An 18504-nucleotide genomic window follows, 5' to 3' on the forward strand; every position below is an offset into this window, starting at 1 on the left:
TTGCTTTACGTTATGTTGAACCATCTCTGCATCTCTGGTATAAAGCTAACTGATCATGATGGATAATCTTCGTCATGTTTTTTATAGGTTATTTTTTTATGTCTATGTTCATAAAGGAAGTTGCCCTATAATTTCATTCATTCTTTTTCTCTTCTTTTTTTCTTTTTGTCCCAGTTTTGGTATCCTGATAACTTTTTGTAAGGAGAAGTTAGACATGTTCCTTCCTTTTTATTTTGGGGAATAATGTGATGCACATACATTGCTGGTAGATTTCTACACAGAATCCACCTGGACTCTCTTTAGCTGGGAAATTTTTAGTTACGGTTACCCATTGTTTGTTATGGGTCTATTTACATTATTTACCTCAGTTTGAGTTAACTTTTGTAGGTCATATGAGTCTAGAAATTCATTTATTTCTTTTAGATTTTCCAGTTTGGTAGTATACACTTTTTTTTTTTTTTAAGAACTGCACTCTTTTATTTATTTATTTTAATTTTAATTCTATTTTCATTAATTACAGTTTATTCGCTTTGTATCCCAGCTGTATCCCCTCCCCCATCCTCTCTCAGTCCCACCTTCCCTCCCTCTTCTTCTCCTATGCACCCCCCCAGTCCAGTGATAGGGGAGGTCCTCCTTCCCTTCCATCTGACCCTTGCTTATCAGATCTCACCAGGACTGGCTTCTTTGTCTTCCTTTGTGGACTGGTAAGGCTGCTCCCCCTTCAGGTGGAGGTGATCAAAGAGCCAGCCCATGAGTTCATGTCAGAGACAGTCCCTGTTCCTATTATTGGGGAAATCCTCTTAGACACTGAGCTACCATGGGCTACTTCTGTGCAGGGGTTCCAAGTTAGAATACACATTTTTTAAAAGCATGTCCTCATGATTTTCTGAGTTTCTTCATTATCCATAGTGATGTCTTACTTATGTCCCTAACTGTAGGGATATGTAATTAATGTAGATCTTTTCTCTCCTGTTTTATTTTTTTTCTTTTTGGTTAATTTGGCTCATAGTTTTTCAGTCCTATTTTTTTCAAAGAACCTACTGCTTCCTTGATTCTTTGTATTCTGTTTGTATTTTATTTCTTAAGCCCTAAATTTGATTACATCGTCCCACACTGTTTGGGGATGCTATTTTTTCTTGTTTTTCCAAGGATCTCAAAGCCTCTCAAAATTCTGATGTAGGTGCTTAGTGCTGTAGGGAACATTTTCCTCTTAAGACCTTCTTGTGTCCCATAGATTCGGGTAGGTTGTATTTTCATTTGCATTCGATTCTAGGAATTATTAATTTCCTTATTGATTTCTTCCTTGATCCAGCTGCCATTCAGCTGTGCTGTTTAGTCCGTGGCTATGTGTACTTTCTATAGTTTCTTTGAATAGCCAGCTTTATTGCACTGTGGTCAGGTAGACTGGATGATGTCGTTTCAATTTTTTTTAATTTTTTGAGACTTTCTTTGTGTCCTAATGTGGTAGATTTTGGAGAACGTTCCACAGGCTGCTGAGAAATGTGTGTTCTTCAGTGTTTGGATGAAATATTCTGTAGATGTCTGCTAGGTATGTTTAGTTTGTGTCACTAAACTCCAGCTAAGTCCAGATAGCTTTGTTACCTGATCCTTTCACCCCTACTTCCCCAGTGCTGTAATCACATGTCTGTTCCATCATGCTCATATTTTCCAGTCACAGGTATTTTTGTTATAGCAACAGGACACTGACAAAGGGTGAGCATCAAAAGCAGCAACCCTTCATCTCCCTTTCTCCACATCAACTCCTAAGTTCCATGAGTCTTAACATTATCCAATAATATCATCACCACAGAGGCATCAGTGAAGTCAGAAGGAATCCTGGCTGTTTCCAAACTGCAGAGATCATGGAACGTCCTTCCTGCCATCCCTTAGAATTCCAACAGAACTCTTTCACACAGACCCTGCCCCCTTCAACTTCTTCCCTTCCTGCTAAATGTTTCTATTATATTTCCAGCACACAGCAAACAAGACTGAAGAAATGTATCACCTTTTTATTTGCAATACTTGTCACTAAATAGAAAGTCACCTGGTATCTATTCATGCAACTATAGTCAAAATTAATGACCTCATTTTCCCATCCCTTGGGAAAGAGTGGACAGTATGTTCTTAAAGAGGTATAAGTGTCATCCCATATGACAGTGGAAAGAGAGATCTAGGAAAAAGGATCTTTTCTTACTAGGCTGAGTAACTGCATATCCCACCTATCTGGTAACACAAATTTTGGCACACAGTTCTACATAGAGACTATCTGAGGCATGTCCCTCCTACCCACTCCTCAGAGCTTCAACTCACTGGCTTTTTTTGTCACTTAAAGTGGGATGAGACCCTCATGCTACCAAGGAAAGAGAAGAAGCACACAGGGATGCCTGTGTTAGAGCCACAGGGTCTTCTAGCAGGAATGAGCTCTGTAGCCAGCAACACCACAAACCCACAGAGGTGCAAATCCATATCCTACAGAAATCCCTCCCACGAGGCAGACAAACACTCACTTTGAAGGTGGGGGTTGTTAGTGAGCCCTTTATTTCAATGCTGTCAATGCACTTATGGATAAGGTCACTTAGGTCACAGGTAAACCAGAGTGGGTAAAAGACTGACAGGAGCATCCCTTCCTCAGGGAGAGGAGAACCGGCCACAGAACAGAATCCCGTTGGTCTTAGCATGCTGAATGAAGAAGAGGAAGGGGCGGTCGGCACAGAAGCGAGGGACAAAACTTGCGCACCTCAGCATCATGATGGCAGCTGTAGCAGCCGCAGCCTCTGTGCCCTCCTCATTGACCTCCACAAAAGACTTATGCACGACCTTGGAGAGAGCCACGCCTTGCTTGGAAGATATTCCAGAAAAGTCTGCCCTGCCGTCCTCAAAGGCATCAGTCATGCCCAGCTTGCACAGGACATCCTTCATGTCATAGTTCTCCTCCAGTTTAAACCGAGGGAGGAAAACCTCCACCTCTTCGTCATCCATCTTGTCCAGCCTCGTCCACTCTACGAATTTCTCGTAAGTTATTTCCTTTTCCACCTAGAAGAGAGTTCAAGACTTTAGGATAATGCTCTCATTCCCGAGATGGGGAAGCTCTACACTGCCCAGGGAGTGTGGATGTGGGGTGATATGGTAGCGGGGAGGGGCTAGGGAGCAGTGCATTGCTGAGTACTTGTCAAGCATGCTCCAGGCCCTGGGTCCCACCCCAGTCCCACAAATGAAAGGAAAACAAATGCACGATTCTGGGAGCCTGGGAGAGCTGCCCCAGCAGAAACCCAAATGCTACTCTTTCTTGCTACAGCTTCATCGAGGTCTCAGGGTCCTTACCGTTCTCAGTTCAACGTGTTCATCTGGAAGCATGATGATCATGTTCAACTCGTTGCCGACATAGGGAAGCATCAGAATCTTGGTGAATATCTCTCCAATATAGGTCATCTTAAAGGTAGACTTCTTAAACATCATTTGCACAGGTTTCTCCTCATTCTGTAAAGGATGGATAAACATCAAGTTGAAAGGAGACACAAGTGACATACTGGGCAAATTCAACCAAGGGAGCCAGGCACTGCAACTAGGAATACCTGCTTTTTAAATGATATTTTATCAGTGTTTGGCCTGCATGTATGTACTGGTACCACTGGATTTGGTACTTGCATATTTCAGAAGAAAGCATCAAACCCCCTGGAACTGGAGTTATGGAGTTATGGGGACACCAGTGGGTGCTGGATTTGAACTCTGGTTCTCTTCAAGAACAACATGAGCTTTTAACTGCTGAGCTATCTCTTCAGACCAGGGAGCAATTTCTTGAATTGATTTCATTAGCCTCTCAAACACTTGTTTAGGCCTCATATGACCCCAAGGGCACATTTTTCAAGGCTTGGTCCTCAGTGTGCAAGTTTGGGAGGAGGTAGAATCTTTTTCATTTGAGACAGAATCTCACCATGTAGCCCTCGTTGGCCTAGAGTTTGCTACACATACTAGGCTGGCCTTGAACCCAGGGAGCTACCTTCCTCTGCCTCCCGAGCATTGGAATTAAAGGTGTGTGCCACCATGCCTGGCATAGGGATGGAATCTCTAAGAGGTGGGGCCTAGTGGGAGGTATTTATGTCATTGGGATGTTCCCTTGAAAGGAACTGTGGGATCCTGGACTTTTTCCTTTCTTTTACTTCCTGGCCTTGGAATGAACCATTTTGCTCTAATACCTGCTCCCAGCATTCCATTCCAGAACCCTCAAAACAGGCCCCAAAACAATGGGTCCATCTCATCACACACTTACATCCCTAATGCTGCGTCAAATAAACCCTTTCTCTTATTAAGTTGGTTATCTCCACATTTTAGTGACAGAAAGTTGACTGACCCAATCTACAAATGCCTGTGATGCCATGGGCCAACAGTTCTATTCTATTGGGGTCTCATTCATTCTCATGGCTGTCCACATAATTCCCACACTCACTGTTGTAGCCTGGACTTCTCCCTGAACTCTGGGAGAACTCGTTCTATAGTCTATCCGACTCCTGCACTTTCACATTCCTCTGTACAGCTGCTCTACCTACAACTCCTACTTGTCTTGATTGACAGTGATGTCCTCCTTCCAGTTGCCAAAACCATGTCATATCTTTGACTCTTACCTTTCTCTGATACCCTACATTTGACTCATTACCATACTGTATTGTCTGTCCCTTTGAAATATAACCACGATCTGACTTGACTTTTATCGTCCACGGCCATCAGCACAGCCCTGGGATACTGTGATGACCTACTTTTCACTGACCTCAGCACAGCAGCCATAAGCCCCAGCACAAGGCGAGTCAGACCACGCTGCCATGGCTGGACTCCTTTGTGTGGTACAGCTACAGCAGGAACAAAAGTTATTAACATCCTGAAAACACCCTGGAATAGGAAAAAGAGCCGCCCTGCTTCCTATTCCATCTACTCCACTCTCTCTTCTTTAACCCACTATACTCATAGGGCTGTTTGCAGTGGTTGTGGTTAACTAGATTAAGGCCCTTTCTGCACAGCACACTGGTCCTCAGAACCGGGAACACACCTCTATGTCCTGGTGTCTGCTCACATGCCATCTTAGAGTGAAAGTTTCCTCAGTGGCCATCACTGCAAAGACACCCAAGCACAGCATCCTGCCATGTCCCCTGAATGTCTCTGGAGCCCTCCCACCAGCCACTGTGTTTTCACCTATGCTTATCTCAAATTTCTGTCTTCAAGGAAAACAGAGCTTCCTGAGGGCTGGCACATTCAGCCAGTGAATGCCTGGTGCATAGAGAGTTCTCGAGTGACATCTGAAGACTATATTAGTGGCAAACTAATGAGCAGACACACTGCTCATGACTTACATACAAATCTATACCAACAGAAAATCCTGTGCCCATGGAGGCATGGCCACCTATATGGATGACAGTTGGCATCTGCTGTAGCCACAGAGCAGTCTGTGCTAGTACAGATGCAAGGTAGCACGGCAAGGCCTCTCGGCTCTTGGAGCCACAGAAAGTAGTTCCACATATGCAGTATGTGGAAAGGTCTCAGAAGGAGGCTTCTTGTTCTCAGTCCTATGTCCTTCCCTGTGAACTGCAGAGTCAGAGCTCTGGTGTGAGTATGAGGAAAAACGGCCCATGCTAAGGGTGTCAGACCAGGAAAGGAAAGCCAGTTCCCAAGAGCATCACCCCATGCAGGCAGCCCCAGCCTTTACCCATTTCCTGCCCTCCTGGTGGGTGATGAACTTGGATGAGTTCAACTATAGTCATGTAGGGTTTCTGTTGCTTGCAGCTGAAGGAAGTCTAAAAGTACATCTTGTCAACAAATGACTTCATGTATTATAGAAATACTTTAATCAGGAAAAAACAGAACAGCTTATTTAAGAATAAAGCTTAAATGAACTGCATTTCCTAAGAAACTGTAAGTTCAAATTCAGGTTTGCCTGGGAGACCCAAGGTTTGAATCAATGATCCAGAAAGTGATCGATGTAATTAATTTGTTTTGTCAGCCTAAGCGTATATGCACCAAGCAAGAAAGAGAGAGAGAAAGAGAAAGAGAACTAGGAGAACTAGATATGGTTAAAAACAAAACAAACAAAAACACCTGTGGGCCATCAGGAATTAACATGCCCCAACTTGGAAGAGGTTGAACATGGAGTCTATCCCACATAGACATCCTTTGTTTGCTTGGGTGTAAGCAAAAATCTCTGTTTATCCCATTAAACTAACATTGAAATTTCATGCACCGGTTCAGTGTTTACTGAATGAGTGCCATAAGCCAGGCACTCATTACACAGCTGTCTGCCCTCAGCTGTTTTTCAAGCAAGGTGAGAAAGATTTTCCCACTGAATTGTTTGTGGCAACCAGCAGGAGCTGTGGTCCTCTGGAAGGAGAGGAAGACACAAGTCAACGCTGCTAGGGAGACACACTGAAGAGAAAGGCATGTGCAGTACTGAAGGGAACCAGGAGGAACGGGCTGCATTCAGGGCACAAGGAGCCTCAGACACCACATCTGGAGTTTAGAACGTTCTATAAAAGACTGTTCAGAGTACACTGCAGAGATCTGCCATCAGGTTTGGCCTCAACAGCTGCCAGTGACAGCATAACCCATGACAGACGCAGGGCTAGGCCTGAAACCATGTAGCCTTCAGCCACCCTTGGCAACATGCAAGAGAAAAAGGGAAGAGAAAGGCTTCAGGGCTGAGAGAGAGAGTCCAGGCTGCTGAGCTGCCCAGGGTCAGGAGAGGCACAGGCTATAGGAGGAGCCTCATAGTGTTTCAGAAGCCAATGCGAACAGGGGACTCAACAGGAGTCTCCTTGTGGCTGTGCTGTTTACCTTGCTGACTTTGAAAGGCATCTCCCTGGTGTCCTCTTTGTCAAACTGTTCCTCCCAGTTTCCTTTGAAGTAGATGGCATTCACAAGGACCAGCAGAGTGTCTGAATTCACTGTACCCGCAGACAGCAACTCTTTGATTTTATCTGAAAGGAATTAAAAAAAAAAAGAATTAAAGAATTGTGTTGGTTTAGATAAGAGTGGCCCCCATAGGCTCATATATTTGCATGCTTAGTCCTCAGTTGAACTGTTTGGGAAGGATTCCTAAGTATGGCCTTGTTGGAGGAGGTGTGTTGTTGGGAATGGTCTTTGAGATAGCAGGTCCTCTCTCTCTGCCGTCTGCCTGTGGATCACGATGTAAAGCTACAGCTACAGCACCATGCTTGTCTGCTTCCTACCATGATGATCATGGACTAACCCTTCTAAAACTGTAAGCAAGCCCCCAATTTGATGCTTTTTTTAAATAAGAGTGGCCTTGGAGAAGGGAGTGGTGGTACATCCGTTTAATCCAAACATTCCGGGAGGCAGAGGAAGGTGGATCTCTGTTAGTGCCAGTGTGGTCTACAAAATGAGTCCAGAACAGCCAACGTGGTGAGCAGGAGGTGAGCCCTTGGCATATATCAGTCAACTCTGTTAGCTAATTGGGTCTCGTCTTTGTCACTGTTCTACTGCTGGGAAGAGACACCATGACCAAGGCAACTCTTTTTCTTTCTTTTTTTTTTTTCCTTTGAGACAGCAGTTTGTGTTTGCCCTTAAATGCTGTGCCATCTCGCCAGCATCGAAGCCAAACCGTTTGAAAGCTTTAGAGAGAAGAAAAATAAGCGGAAAAGGGGTTCTGGTAAGAAAAACTTCATTGTCCAAATAAACACATAAAATGTCTGAATCCATACTAAACACACAGTTGAAATTTAAATGCAACACTTGAGCTGGAAGGAAGTAATTGGTGCATACAACTTTAAGAAAGGAACATTAGGTTGTTTTAAAATAGACTGGTAGTAAATTTAAATTTAAAAATATTTGAAATTATATATATATATATATATATATATACACACATACATACACATATATAGGTATCATTGAAAATTACACAGAACTTTGCCAATATGTGTATTTATGTATCACCTTAAAAATAAATTCAAAGTAGAACAGCAATTATAAAATGAACCTTACATGTATAAAGCAGTCTACAGCCATAGGTAAATGGGGGCTGGGCCCAGCATCTGCAGCCATGTTACATAACTACACAGTGGGAGCATTGCACACAGCCAGGGAAGAGCTGAAGATCTGGAGTGAAAGCCTTCTGCACTCTTTGTAAAAACCCTTAAAAAGCACCAGAAAAATAAGGGAAGAAAAATAAGAAAAAAAGGGAAGGAGGGAGAGTAGGAGGACGAAAGGATGGAGGGAGAGAGGGATCAAGGATGGGAGACACAGCAGGTTGATGAGTTCTCAAATAGGTGTATCAAATATTGGGAGACATCCCAGACACACTGTTAAACGGTGGGAAAAGCCAGATGTGGTGACAGATCATTTAATCCCAGAGCCAAAGACAAGCCTATCTCTGTGAGTTTGAAGCCAAAGGTCTATATAACAGGTCATAGGTCAACCAAGGATACCTAGTGAGCCACTGTGTTTAAAAATTAAAGATAAAAAAAGAACAGGAGAAAGTTAGGCAAAGTATCAGACTCTGACAATACTTTAGAGACAGCTTTGTAAAGTTTGTATCTATGTAGAGCAAAGCCTCAGCTGCAGGTTGGGATCTCACTGCCTGAGTGTGGGGCTAGTGGGAAAAACTGCCAACACTCAAAGCTTTCTGAACATGCAATAACCAAAACTTCATTCAAATTCAAATGCATGATGAACCCAAGGTTCATTATGGCTGTGACACCCATCTTGCTTCACACCACTCCACTGTGCCCTTGGTCCTGAACACACATGAGCATTTTGTACTGTGCATGCAATTGTGCTGTGCCAAAAAAATGCAATGCCAACAAACACTGTGTGAAACATCTCAGCTCATACTCAAAATTGTCATATTAGGAATGCAGCATTTGTGATCTACACACAAAGTTTTTCTGCTCTTATAGACAGAATAGCTTCGTTGTGAAAAACAGATTTACAATATCCTCATACTTTCATTCCCAGCACGTAAGCATCAAATTATTACATCTCTGGGGAGATAATGAGATGACTACATGGTTAAAAGTTCATAGAGCACCCATATTACATGGCTCACAACTGCCTGTAATTTCAGTTCCAGGGGATCTGTCACTCTCTGGCTTCTGCAAGTCCTTGAAGGCACAGGGTACACATAAATTTATGCAGGTATACACATAAAGATTCTTTTAAAGATAAATGTATACCTGTTTGTACTCTGTGCAAGGTCACATAAAAATTTCTCGGGTAAAAAGGAGTTGTGATGGGCAAAGTTTAAGAGTTCTGACTCAGGAGCTGGTTGTGGTGGCACACGCCTTTAATCCCAGCACTCAGGAGGCAGAGACAGGTAGATCCCAGAGGTCCAGGCCAGCCTCGTCTACACAGGGTGTTCCAGGACAGCCAAGCCTACGCAATGAGACCCTATCTCAAAAATAAATTAATTTAATTTAATTAAAATAAAAAGTCTAGAGACAAGAGATGGCCTGGCACATAAAGGCCTTCACTGCCAAACCTAAAGAACTAAGTAGAAAACCTAGCAACCAGGGGTACAAAGAGAAAGCCAACTCCTGTCAGTTATCCTGACTGCAGGTGTGCAGAGACATACACAAACACATAATAAACAAACAAGTAAATAAATGTACCATTTAAAAAATATAGGCTAACTGCAACAGGGCCTGGGGTGTGGCTCAGTGGCACAGGAGACCCCACACAGCATGCTCAGGCCCCTGGATTCAGTCTCAGCACTAAAAACAAACTACCGTCGCCCCGTGTTCACCTTCGGTCTTTTTGGCTACCCAAGTGTTGATATGCTGTCGGGACTGCTCTGTGTCGCTCTTAAAGTCCAGCTCTTCCAACTCTGCTTCGTAGAACTTGCGGCAGGAATCTTTAAAGGACTGACACAGAGCAATCAATCAATCGATCGATGGATCAATAAATGTACTATTGCATAGAACTTACTGCTATTGCATAGAACTATCTGACCTGATGCTCCGCTGCACCCACTTTATATCACATATTTTAAAGCAGGGTAGATCTGAAATAGGTTACAAAATTACAATAAAAAGGTAAGACTGACCTCAAACATTGCAAAAAGGAAATCTCTTATAATTAGCAAAAAGGAATATAACACACACAACACAAAAAATGTCCACAGAATATATGAATGGACTACTCGTATATAAGCTGAGCGAAATTACCATATATGCTCAGGATCAGAGGTAATTTAGATTCAGAAGTTTTCAGATCTCAGGTTATTTATTTTTTTATTTATTTTTTTTTTTTGTATTTAGAAATATTCACTTTGAGCATGCTCAAAAAAAGAAAAATGTTTCCAATCTCAAGACCAAAATTTAAAACAGTAAAATTGTGCATAGCCCACAACAGGGACAGAAATGAACTCTGCTGATACCTTTGGCCATTTGGGAGAACAATGAAGCGTTAACATCTTACAATCTTAAGGCTCCTCCTTCTTTTTACATGTGTATCTGACAGCCATTCATGCACATGGGCATAAATCCACATTCAAGAACTCTGTTGCTAATGGCCTGCACTGTATACAAGCTGGTTATGCCTACAGAAAAGTGGTTTCCTATGTCACCAAATATCTATACTCAAGACTTTCGTATGATGGCTAATAAAACTGAACGGTATTTACAGTGCGGGCCCAGGGCTTAAATGTGTGAGACACTGGGTTCCATCTCTCACACCAACAACAAGTAGCAGTAATAATAATGAGGCAGGGTATATTAAAAAAATAAGAGAAACACATTAAAAACAATATATGTAATAGTATCACACAGGAAAAACTGTTACCAATTGAATTTCTATATGTACATGAGCATACATCACTGTATATGAAAAGCTCTTATTTGTGGAAGGGACAGAGTTAGAGGATGGCTCTTGCTTAAACATTCTGTACAATAAGAAGATACTCACACATGGTTTCAAATCATCTAGACAAATACAAAACTGCATTAGTGGGCAAGGAAGTGGGGCTAATCCTCAGCTTAATGTCTCTGAGTAGGACACAACACTTACGGCCAGGAAATCACAAGTCTTTTCCCCGAAGAGCCTGTTGGCTGATCTGAGCAAGTACTGCGTGCCAGTCTTGTTGACCTCAGTGAGGAGTGACCGGAAGCCTGGGTGGATGTCCCCTTCTGCTTTGCCACAGCATTTATCCAAAGAAAGTGCCTAAGAGCAACACAGATTGAAAGCACAACCTCAGCAGGCCCAGCTACAGGAAATGAGTCAACACTAAACTCATCCTCAGAATTTTACAGATCCCTGCTGCCCCTCAAAGAACCACAGGATTAAAGAAGAAAGTTCCTTGAATGTTCCCCCTCCAGGGTCCTCCCCTGTGCCCTGTCAGCCCTGGTCTGAGCAGAAAAGGCACTTCACACACCCAGCTCTTCACGGTCACGAACTGTGCTCTGGCTTCAAGCGTGGCTGCCAAGCAGACCTGCTGCTATTCAAGTGCCTGGCTTCTGACCTCAAGTCACACATTCTCCTCCCTGCCCCTGGGTCTGGGCTGGTTCCTGCACTGTCTGAACACCAGGACTGAGAAGAGTGACCCTGTTCTAGGCCTTGGCGGCTGCCACATCTGTACTCTTGTGCCATCATGGTGGAAGGAAATCCAAGCCATCCTGCAGCAGGTCACGTGGAAGATCCTGGAGTGACTGCAACCACATAAAGCTGCTTGGAAGAGCAGCAAGACCCCAGCCAACAGCGAACACCTAGGCACCAGACCTTAGATCCGCCCCTTAGACTTTCCAAGCCTGCTGAAGAGCTACATGAAAGGCTTCAGCTGCTCCCGTGGGAAACAGATGAACTGCCTATCCGTAGATAGGATAGCCTGGAAGTAAAAGAGTGGCAGTTTAACTTGAAGGCAGACCTATAGGACCTAACTCTCGTCAGGCAGGAGGCAGGCTGAGAAAACAACAAACACGGTGCGTCTTATAAAAATGGAAGGGTGCTGCCAAGAAATAACCCAGAATGCAGAGTCCTAGCCCAAGGTAGCCTCCCCATCTTATGCCTGTTGCTGCAGTTCATGCACCTCCGTAGCTAAAGCAATACATCCAAGAAGAGCCCAGTGAATCTGCCCCTGGTCTCCTAGCCAACGCTGACCTCCTTTCAGAGGAACCTTAAAGGTCCTGGCACAAGACCAGTCTAGTGTTCCCTACCTGTGAGAAAGCTGAGATTCGTTAGGGCTAGAGAAGAATATAGGGATCACAGGCGCCCTGGCCCCACCCCTTCGGTGTTTGCTAACCCTCACATACACACTGTGAGCAGATATTAGCAGACATAATGCATCTTTCCCCTCAACTCTCCAGCCATACCCCTTTGTCATTTCATTGCCACTTATTCCTCAAAATGGTGTGTGTGTTTATTGTTGTTGTTTTGTTTCTTTGTTTTTGAGATGGAGAATGTGGAGGACCAGCTCAACGAACAATCTATGGTATTCAGCTGCTGTGAAATGGCGCTGGTTACCTGAATCATCTGACTTGCAGTGTTTCCCTTTGCCCCCATGAAGACCATGGCCAGGGCTGAGGAGATGCTAAAGGGAGAGAAAAATACATTTTTGGAGATGTCTTCACCCAGTATTCTCAAAAGGTTTAAGGCAAAGGTGCCATTTGCTTCCTGGAGAGGATCCATGATGGTGAGCCTAGAATGAGAAAATAATAACACATAAATTCAGGCTGATGTGTAGACCATATCTTCACTCTCATTCGCATTACGATGTTGTGGCTCAGTCAACAAAAGGGGAAAGGAATCCTGGAAAGCAAAGGTCACAGCCAGGAAGTGATACAACCCCGCTGGGGCTAACCTGGGCCAGTGCCTCGACTTTCTCATGTGCAGAAACCAATACACAGGGAACCAGAAAAAGCTGGCTCAGAGACCAAGAGGCAGCTAAGGACCCACCAGCCAGAAGGTCCACACATGCAGTCGTACAGGCTGGAAGCAAGCAACCGTAGGAGCAGAGCCTGTTAGCTCTCACATCATCCACTAGCATCTGTCAAATTCCTTTTCCGAAGTTAGACAGTACAGCAGTTCTAAGACTTCCCCAGGTAGGCTGGGAACTCACGGCAACATGGAAAGGGGAAGTAACAGGCTACAAGAAAGGGAAAGGTTGTAGTGATAAGAACAGAATACATGGCACAGCTTTAACATTCCTAGAAGTGTAAATACTGCTGAATTCTTTCGTGCCTTTAAGTCATCTTGTTTGCCTCATTTGAATTTACTCAGGGACACGAGCCTTTTAATAAATATTTCCAGTTACCTGGTATTTTTTCTTCTTGGTGCACAAAACTGTGTTTATATGGCTAGTGAGAATCTCTTTATACTGGTTACTTTGCCCAAGCTGTTGGTTTCAAATATCCTGGCTTCACAGCAACAAGAGGATACTATGCTGACCCTTCCAGACCAAGGCCAAGGTACGGCTCCCCTCTTGCTTTCTTTCAGGAGAGGATTTGTAAAGAACTAATTCTGAATGTCTGAAGAACAGACTGAGTATTGGTGCTGATTTAAAATACAGATGTTGGACTAGGGAAATGGCTCAAAGGATAGTGTCTGCCATGCAAGCTTAAGGACTTGAGTTTGATGCTCCAGCACCCGTGTGAGGCCAGACAAGGTGGCACCCATCTACAACTCCAATCCTGTGAGATGGGAGGTGGAGACAGGAGAATATCTGCAAGATCATACGTCAGAAGCCTAGCAAATGTTGTGGCAAAGTATGAGACCCTATTCCAACAAAATGAACGGCATGGACCCACACCTGAGGTTGGTCTCTGAGTTCCATGTGCAAGCCAAGACATGTGTCTACACCTACAGACAGAGAGAAAGAGAGAGAGAGAGAGAGAGAATCCCCCGCTATGGTTGGGCACACCAATTGACGAGATGGGATAGATGGCTCCTTTAAGGCTCTCATGTACCATGGTTTAAAATAGATCACCATTACAAATTCTTATGGTCTTGACTCTTCTGAGACCCACTAGCACTCGGAGGCATTCATATCTCAATCATATTACTCTTTTGTTGCATGGATGTTTTATACCAACTAGTGTTTACTGGCCATATTAGTGACAGGACTCCTGGACCCTTGCTCTATGAATACTATATAAAGCTCATACTTCTTTTCCTATATCATCTGTTCTGAGCCCAAATATATTCTTGTTTTGTCATTTATTCCTTTATTTTGATGCAGCACACTGACCAACCACTTTCTAAGAAAGAATACAGTTATTCTCATTTTTTGAACCTCTGAAAATGTATTATTCCATGTCATTGGGTTTGGCAGGGTCTATAAAAGGTTACATGTAATTTTACATCTGTTTCTTTTAACTCTAGCTTCACCGCTTCTTGGCTACCAGTTTTGCTGTTGGAAGGTCTGATGACATAATGACTCCAGATCCCTCTGCCCCTCTCCAACCCCTACTCTGAAAGCTTATGGACTCTTATTCTTATTTCTGATATTCAGAAACACCCTACTCATGCATTTTGCTGGGCTCTTAGGAGACCTTTCAAACTAGCAATTCAAGAGATTGTCCTTTTCACTCTGGAAACAGTTATGAAAGTGCTGCTCATTTCTGATAAACTGACTCTGTGCTCTCTCTTTCTGCATTACCTATTTGTCAGATGCTAAAACATTTGGGCTGACCTCATCCAGGACTTCCCGAATGTCTGTTGCTGTGATAAAATACCCCGAGAAAAGCAACTTCATTGAGAGTTCACTTTGGCTCATAGCTCCTTACAGTTCCAGAGTTCTGGGTGAGATGAATACTTGTGCTCAGCTAGCTGACTACTTTTTATGCAGCCCAGAGAATAGTGCTGTCCACTTTTAGGTCTTCAAAGCTCAATTAATCTACTCAGGACAGTCCCTCAAAAGCCCAGCCAAGACACTCACCTAATCAAGACAGTAACTCTCGGTGTTCCTGAGTACTGTCTCTTAAGTGATTCCAGATCTGTCAATTAGAAAATCATCACCAACCTTCTCCAAATCCAAGAACACACAAAGAATGGCATTTGTATGGCACTTTGAGGCCAGTGGCTACAGAGGTGGCTAGCTGAGAATGGCAGCTAAGCAATAGGTCAAATATCTGTTCCCTTTTGCCAGCACTGTAGCCCAGCACACTTCTGAAAGGTCTGCAAAGACTAACTGTATGGCTTAACCCCAGGTCCAATAAGCTTGGAAACAGAGGGTTGGCGTTCCATATGATCCTAAAGGATATGCTTCCAGGCTCTTTTTGCCAGATACTAGGATGTGGGGCCACAGCTGTTGATTACTCTAATGCAAATCTACTGCTATTGGCCTGAATTAGTTGTAACTCACTAAACTAATCTAAAGATGCTTTGGGCTGGAAATAATAGAATTTTAACAGTCATTCTTGGATATCTGAAGGATATCAGCTGGTATCTGAAGATGCCAAAATCCTCAAGTGCTCAATTTACTTAGGTAAAATAACTTAATATTTGACCTAGCAAATGTACATGCCACTGCATATTTTGAATGGTCTGGACATGAGTAAATACACACCATAATGTAAATGTTAGCTAAATGGTCCCTGTTACCATACTGTTTAGAAAACAAGGACAGGAAAAAAGTATATGTATACGTGTGTGTATGTATGTATGTATGTATGTATGTATGTATGTATGTATGTATACAGCCCAGGCTGGCCTCAAACTCCCATTCCCCTGCCTCAGCCTCCTGAGTGCTGGGATTGCAGGTGTGCAGAAACACATCTCAGTTCTCCTGCAATGTTTTCTATCAGATTTTGGTTTCTACCTGCTGTTTCATGTTGACTAAAGGTGAAATACATGTATGGGATGGGATGGGGGGACATGCAGGTATGGGGAGCCAAATAAACTTGGTGTATGGAGGCAAGAGTGACCCAAACACACCCTCTCTGCATGATGGCACAAGTCGTAGGGGGATACAATTACTCAGGGCAGCCATGAAACACCGGGACACTCCCCATGCGTACTGATAACAGTCATTTCATGGCCCCAACATTATGGTCCCTGATCACATACATTTACCCAAGGTTACTTGATACATCAGATCCCACACCCAAGTCCCAAACCACTGGAGGAAGGAAATGGGCAGCCTCCGGAAGAGCTCTATCACAGGCAATTGCCTCCCAAGCAGGCAAAAAAAAAAAAAAAAAAAAAAAAAAAATTAAAAAAAAAGTGCCAAACCTCACTCAGCTTTCCCTCACAACCAGTGTGGCTAACACCACGTAAATGCTAGCTGTCCACGCTTCTGATTCTCAAAACAGACCTAAGGGAAGGAAAAGAGGAAGACCACGCCTATGGCACAGTGGCAGAGTACTTGCTCAGCAGAACAAGGCTCTGGGTCCATCAAAACAAGATGGGAGGAAAACACTCGCTTACAAGCCAATTTCATTTGGAACAGAAACCCTGTCAAAACTTTGCCTGTGTCCTTCCTCCTAGCCTGACAGACATTAAATCTCACAACATTTTTTTTTTTCTGGCGCGAGTTTAATAGGAAAAAAAAAAAAAAAATCAAAGATCTGGAATTGTTTCTCAAAAGTATCAAGGTTCGTGGGCCTCCAGGGTACTGAGGATTTCTCAGAACTCCCCAGCACAGCCTGGGCCTGAACACCCAGCCCTTGGCCTCTCTCTGTTCCCTTTCCCCTCTCAGATCCCAACGCCCTGTAGCAGTGCGTCACCAGCCGTGGGTCTCCAGGATCACTCGTGACCGAGGGGACATGCGTGGTCACCTGTAGCCCCGGACCCCCGCGCAGCAGCCGGGCCGGCTCCGCGTCGCCCCCATCCCTCGCCAGCCTCCTCCTCCAAGGACGCTGGTGGATCTGGGAGGGCGGCGATGCCACCAGCAGGCCGGGATCACAAGGCGACTCACCCGGCGGCGTCACAGCCGGCTGAGGCCGCTGCGCTGCAGAGGGAACCCGAGCCAGGCCCTCTGGGCTCTCGCCCCGCGCCACACCCGCCCGCGTCCCCAGCGCCCGGGCCACAGTTAGCCTACAGCAGAGCGTACCCCAGACTCTCGGTTTCCTGGCCGGTTGCGAGCAGAACGGAGAGAGGAGGAGGAGGTACGGGCCGCGCCCGGGCCCTCAAATAGCTGATGGGCGGGGAGGCGGGCGGAGCCTGGAGGCCAGGGAGCGGGCCTCCTCAGGCTAAGAAAGGGCAAAGGGCAGGGCCAGGTGAGCGCCTGCACCCCTATAGCCTAGCTCCTCCGCTGGCTCCTGGCCACACTACCGCAGCTTATCTTCCTGGTACTTTCTGGATGCTCTGGCTACACCCAAGCTCTAGTAGTGCAGGGGTGTTATGCAGGCTGGAGTCTGGGTGGTTTCCTCCAGACTGCTTACTGAGCCTTTATGGACTGAAGGACAGCCCTAAGGGACACCGGCAGTTTGCCAGCACTTACCGGATGGACATAAGTGCCACTCAACAGAACAGATGTTTAAAGTGAGGGAGGAAAAAAAAAAAAAAAAGACTTTTAACTACTGGGGCTGGCGGTAGAGCGCTTGTTCAGGAGGCACACAAAAATACAGACAGTTGGTCAGTGCCTGTGTCCCAAGACTCCACTACTCCAGAATGGAAAGGTCGGACCCCGAGGTGCTGAGATTTTATATAAATAAGATTGGAAACCCTGTCTGCCGGGTGGGGAGACTGTTGATTGGGTTTTAAACCTGTAAGGACAGGTCAACTCCGGAAACAGATTCTTTGCGGTCTCCTTTCACCCTTGGCCTAAACCTGGGGTTCCCAACAATGACCCTGTTGACATTTACACTGGATGTTTCCTGTGGAGGCTCTTCTGATTTACAGAATGTCAACCAGAGGCCCGGGGCCCCTCGGCATAGTATATGTCAGTAGAGAACCAGGGAGCCACCCAGCTGTAAAATTTTACATTTGAAGTAGTGGAACTAAGGAATTCTCAGAGTATCTTACTATCCGCCACAGCCCGTCCTTCATTTGTTCTGCTCCAGCTTTGTTTGTAGTTAATTGTGTGCTTATCGTGTATCTGAGTGTGAGTTTGCATACACGAACTCAGTGAGCATGGGGTCCCCTGAAACTGGAGTTACAGAAGCTGTGAGCTAAGAAGTGGACCCTGAGCTTCAGGAAGAGCAGCAGCACATGCTCTTAGTTCCCCCCCCCCCCACCAGAGACTTCTCCAGTCCACTCCAGTTTATTCCAGTTTATCCTTCCAGCGTGTTCTTTGCAAAATATACTGTGTATATACAGGATGCATTTAGGTCTATTAAAATTCTATGTGGAACTCTAATTTCCCCTTTCCTAAAAAGACTAACATTCTGTGATCGATCACTCTGTAAGTTGCTGGGGGTAGGGGAGGAGGGCGGAACTTCCTCTGATAGAAACAGAAATCTTCCTTACTCTTTTGTGTGGGTTGATTCTTACCGTCTTAACGTTTTCAATTATGTTACATGCAGCGGGGGCACCGTTACGTCTGAAGACAGCAGAAGCTGCAGGCGAGCCTCCTAGCCTTGTTCTGGCTGTCTGCTTGCATCCTTGTCAAGTCTATAGGTCTCCACAGCAACG

General features: G+C 44.7%; 1 protein-coding gene across 1 annotated transcript; it reads right to left on the reverse strand.

Moving 5' to 3' along the window:
- Positions 1–2515: 2515 nt before the first annotated feature.
- Positions 2516–17068, reverse strand: LOC129667462 (serpin B6). Its single transcript, XM_055595104.1, has 7 exons — positions 16982–17068; positions 12454–12628; positions 11005–11157; positions 9743–9860; positions 6814–6956; positions 3322–3477; positions 2516–3033 (listed from the first exon to the last, which is right to left on the reverse strand). Exons 2-7 carry the CDS (start codon positions 12616–12618, stop codon positions 2629–2631), a joined length of 1140 nt encoding a protein of 379 aa, XP_055451079.1. The 5' UTR covers positions 12619–12628; positions 16982–17068; the 3' UTR covers positions 2516–2628.
- Positions 17069–18504: the final 1436 nt, after the last annotated feature.

This window comes from Psammomys obesus, unplaced genomic scaffold (assembly GCF_907164565.1).
Source record: "Psammomys obesus unplaced genomic scaffold, mPsaObe1.curated_primary_1811, whole genome shotgun sequence".
NCBI classification, from domain to species: Eukaryota; Metazoa; Chordata; class Mammalia; order Rodentia; family Muridae; genus Psammomys; species Psammomys obesus.

What these genes read in the sequence shown, in the direction of transcription:
- LOC129667462 (XM_055595104.1), bottom strand. Translation starts at nt 12,618, where the DNA reads ATGGATCCTCTCCAGGAAGCAAATGGCACCTTTGCCTTAAACCTTTTG. An exon ending in AGACTTGTGATTTCCTGGCC is followed by an intron (nt 9,861 to 11,004) that starts GTAAGTGTTGTG and finishes GCTCTGTGTCAG; the next exon opens with TCCTTTAAAGATTCCTGCCG. An exon ending in AACACGTTGAACTGAGAACG is followed by an intron (nt 3,034 to 3,321) that starts GTAAGGACCCTG and finishes ACTCTCTTCTAG; the next exon opens with GTGGAAAAGGAAATAACTTA.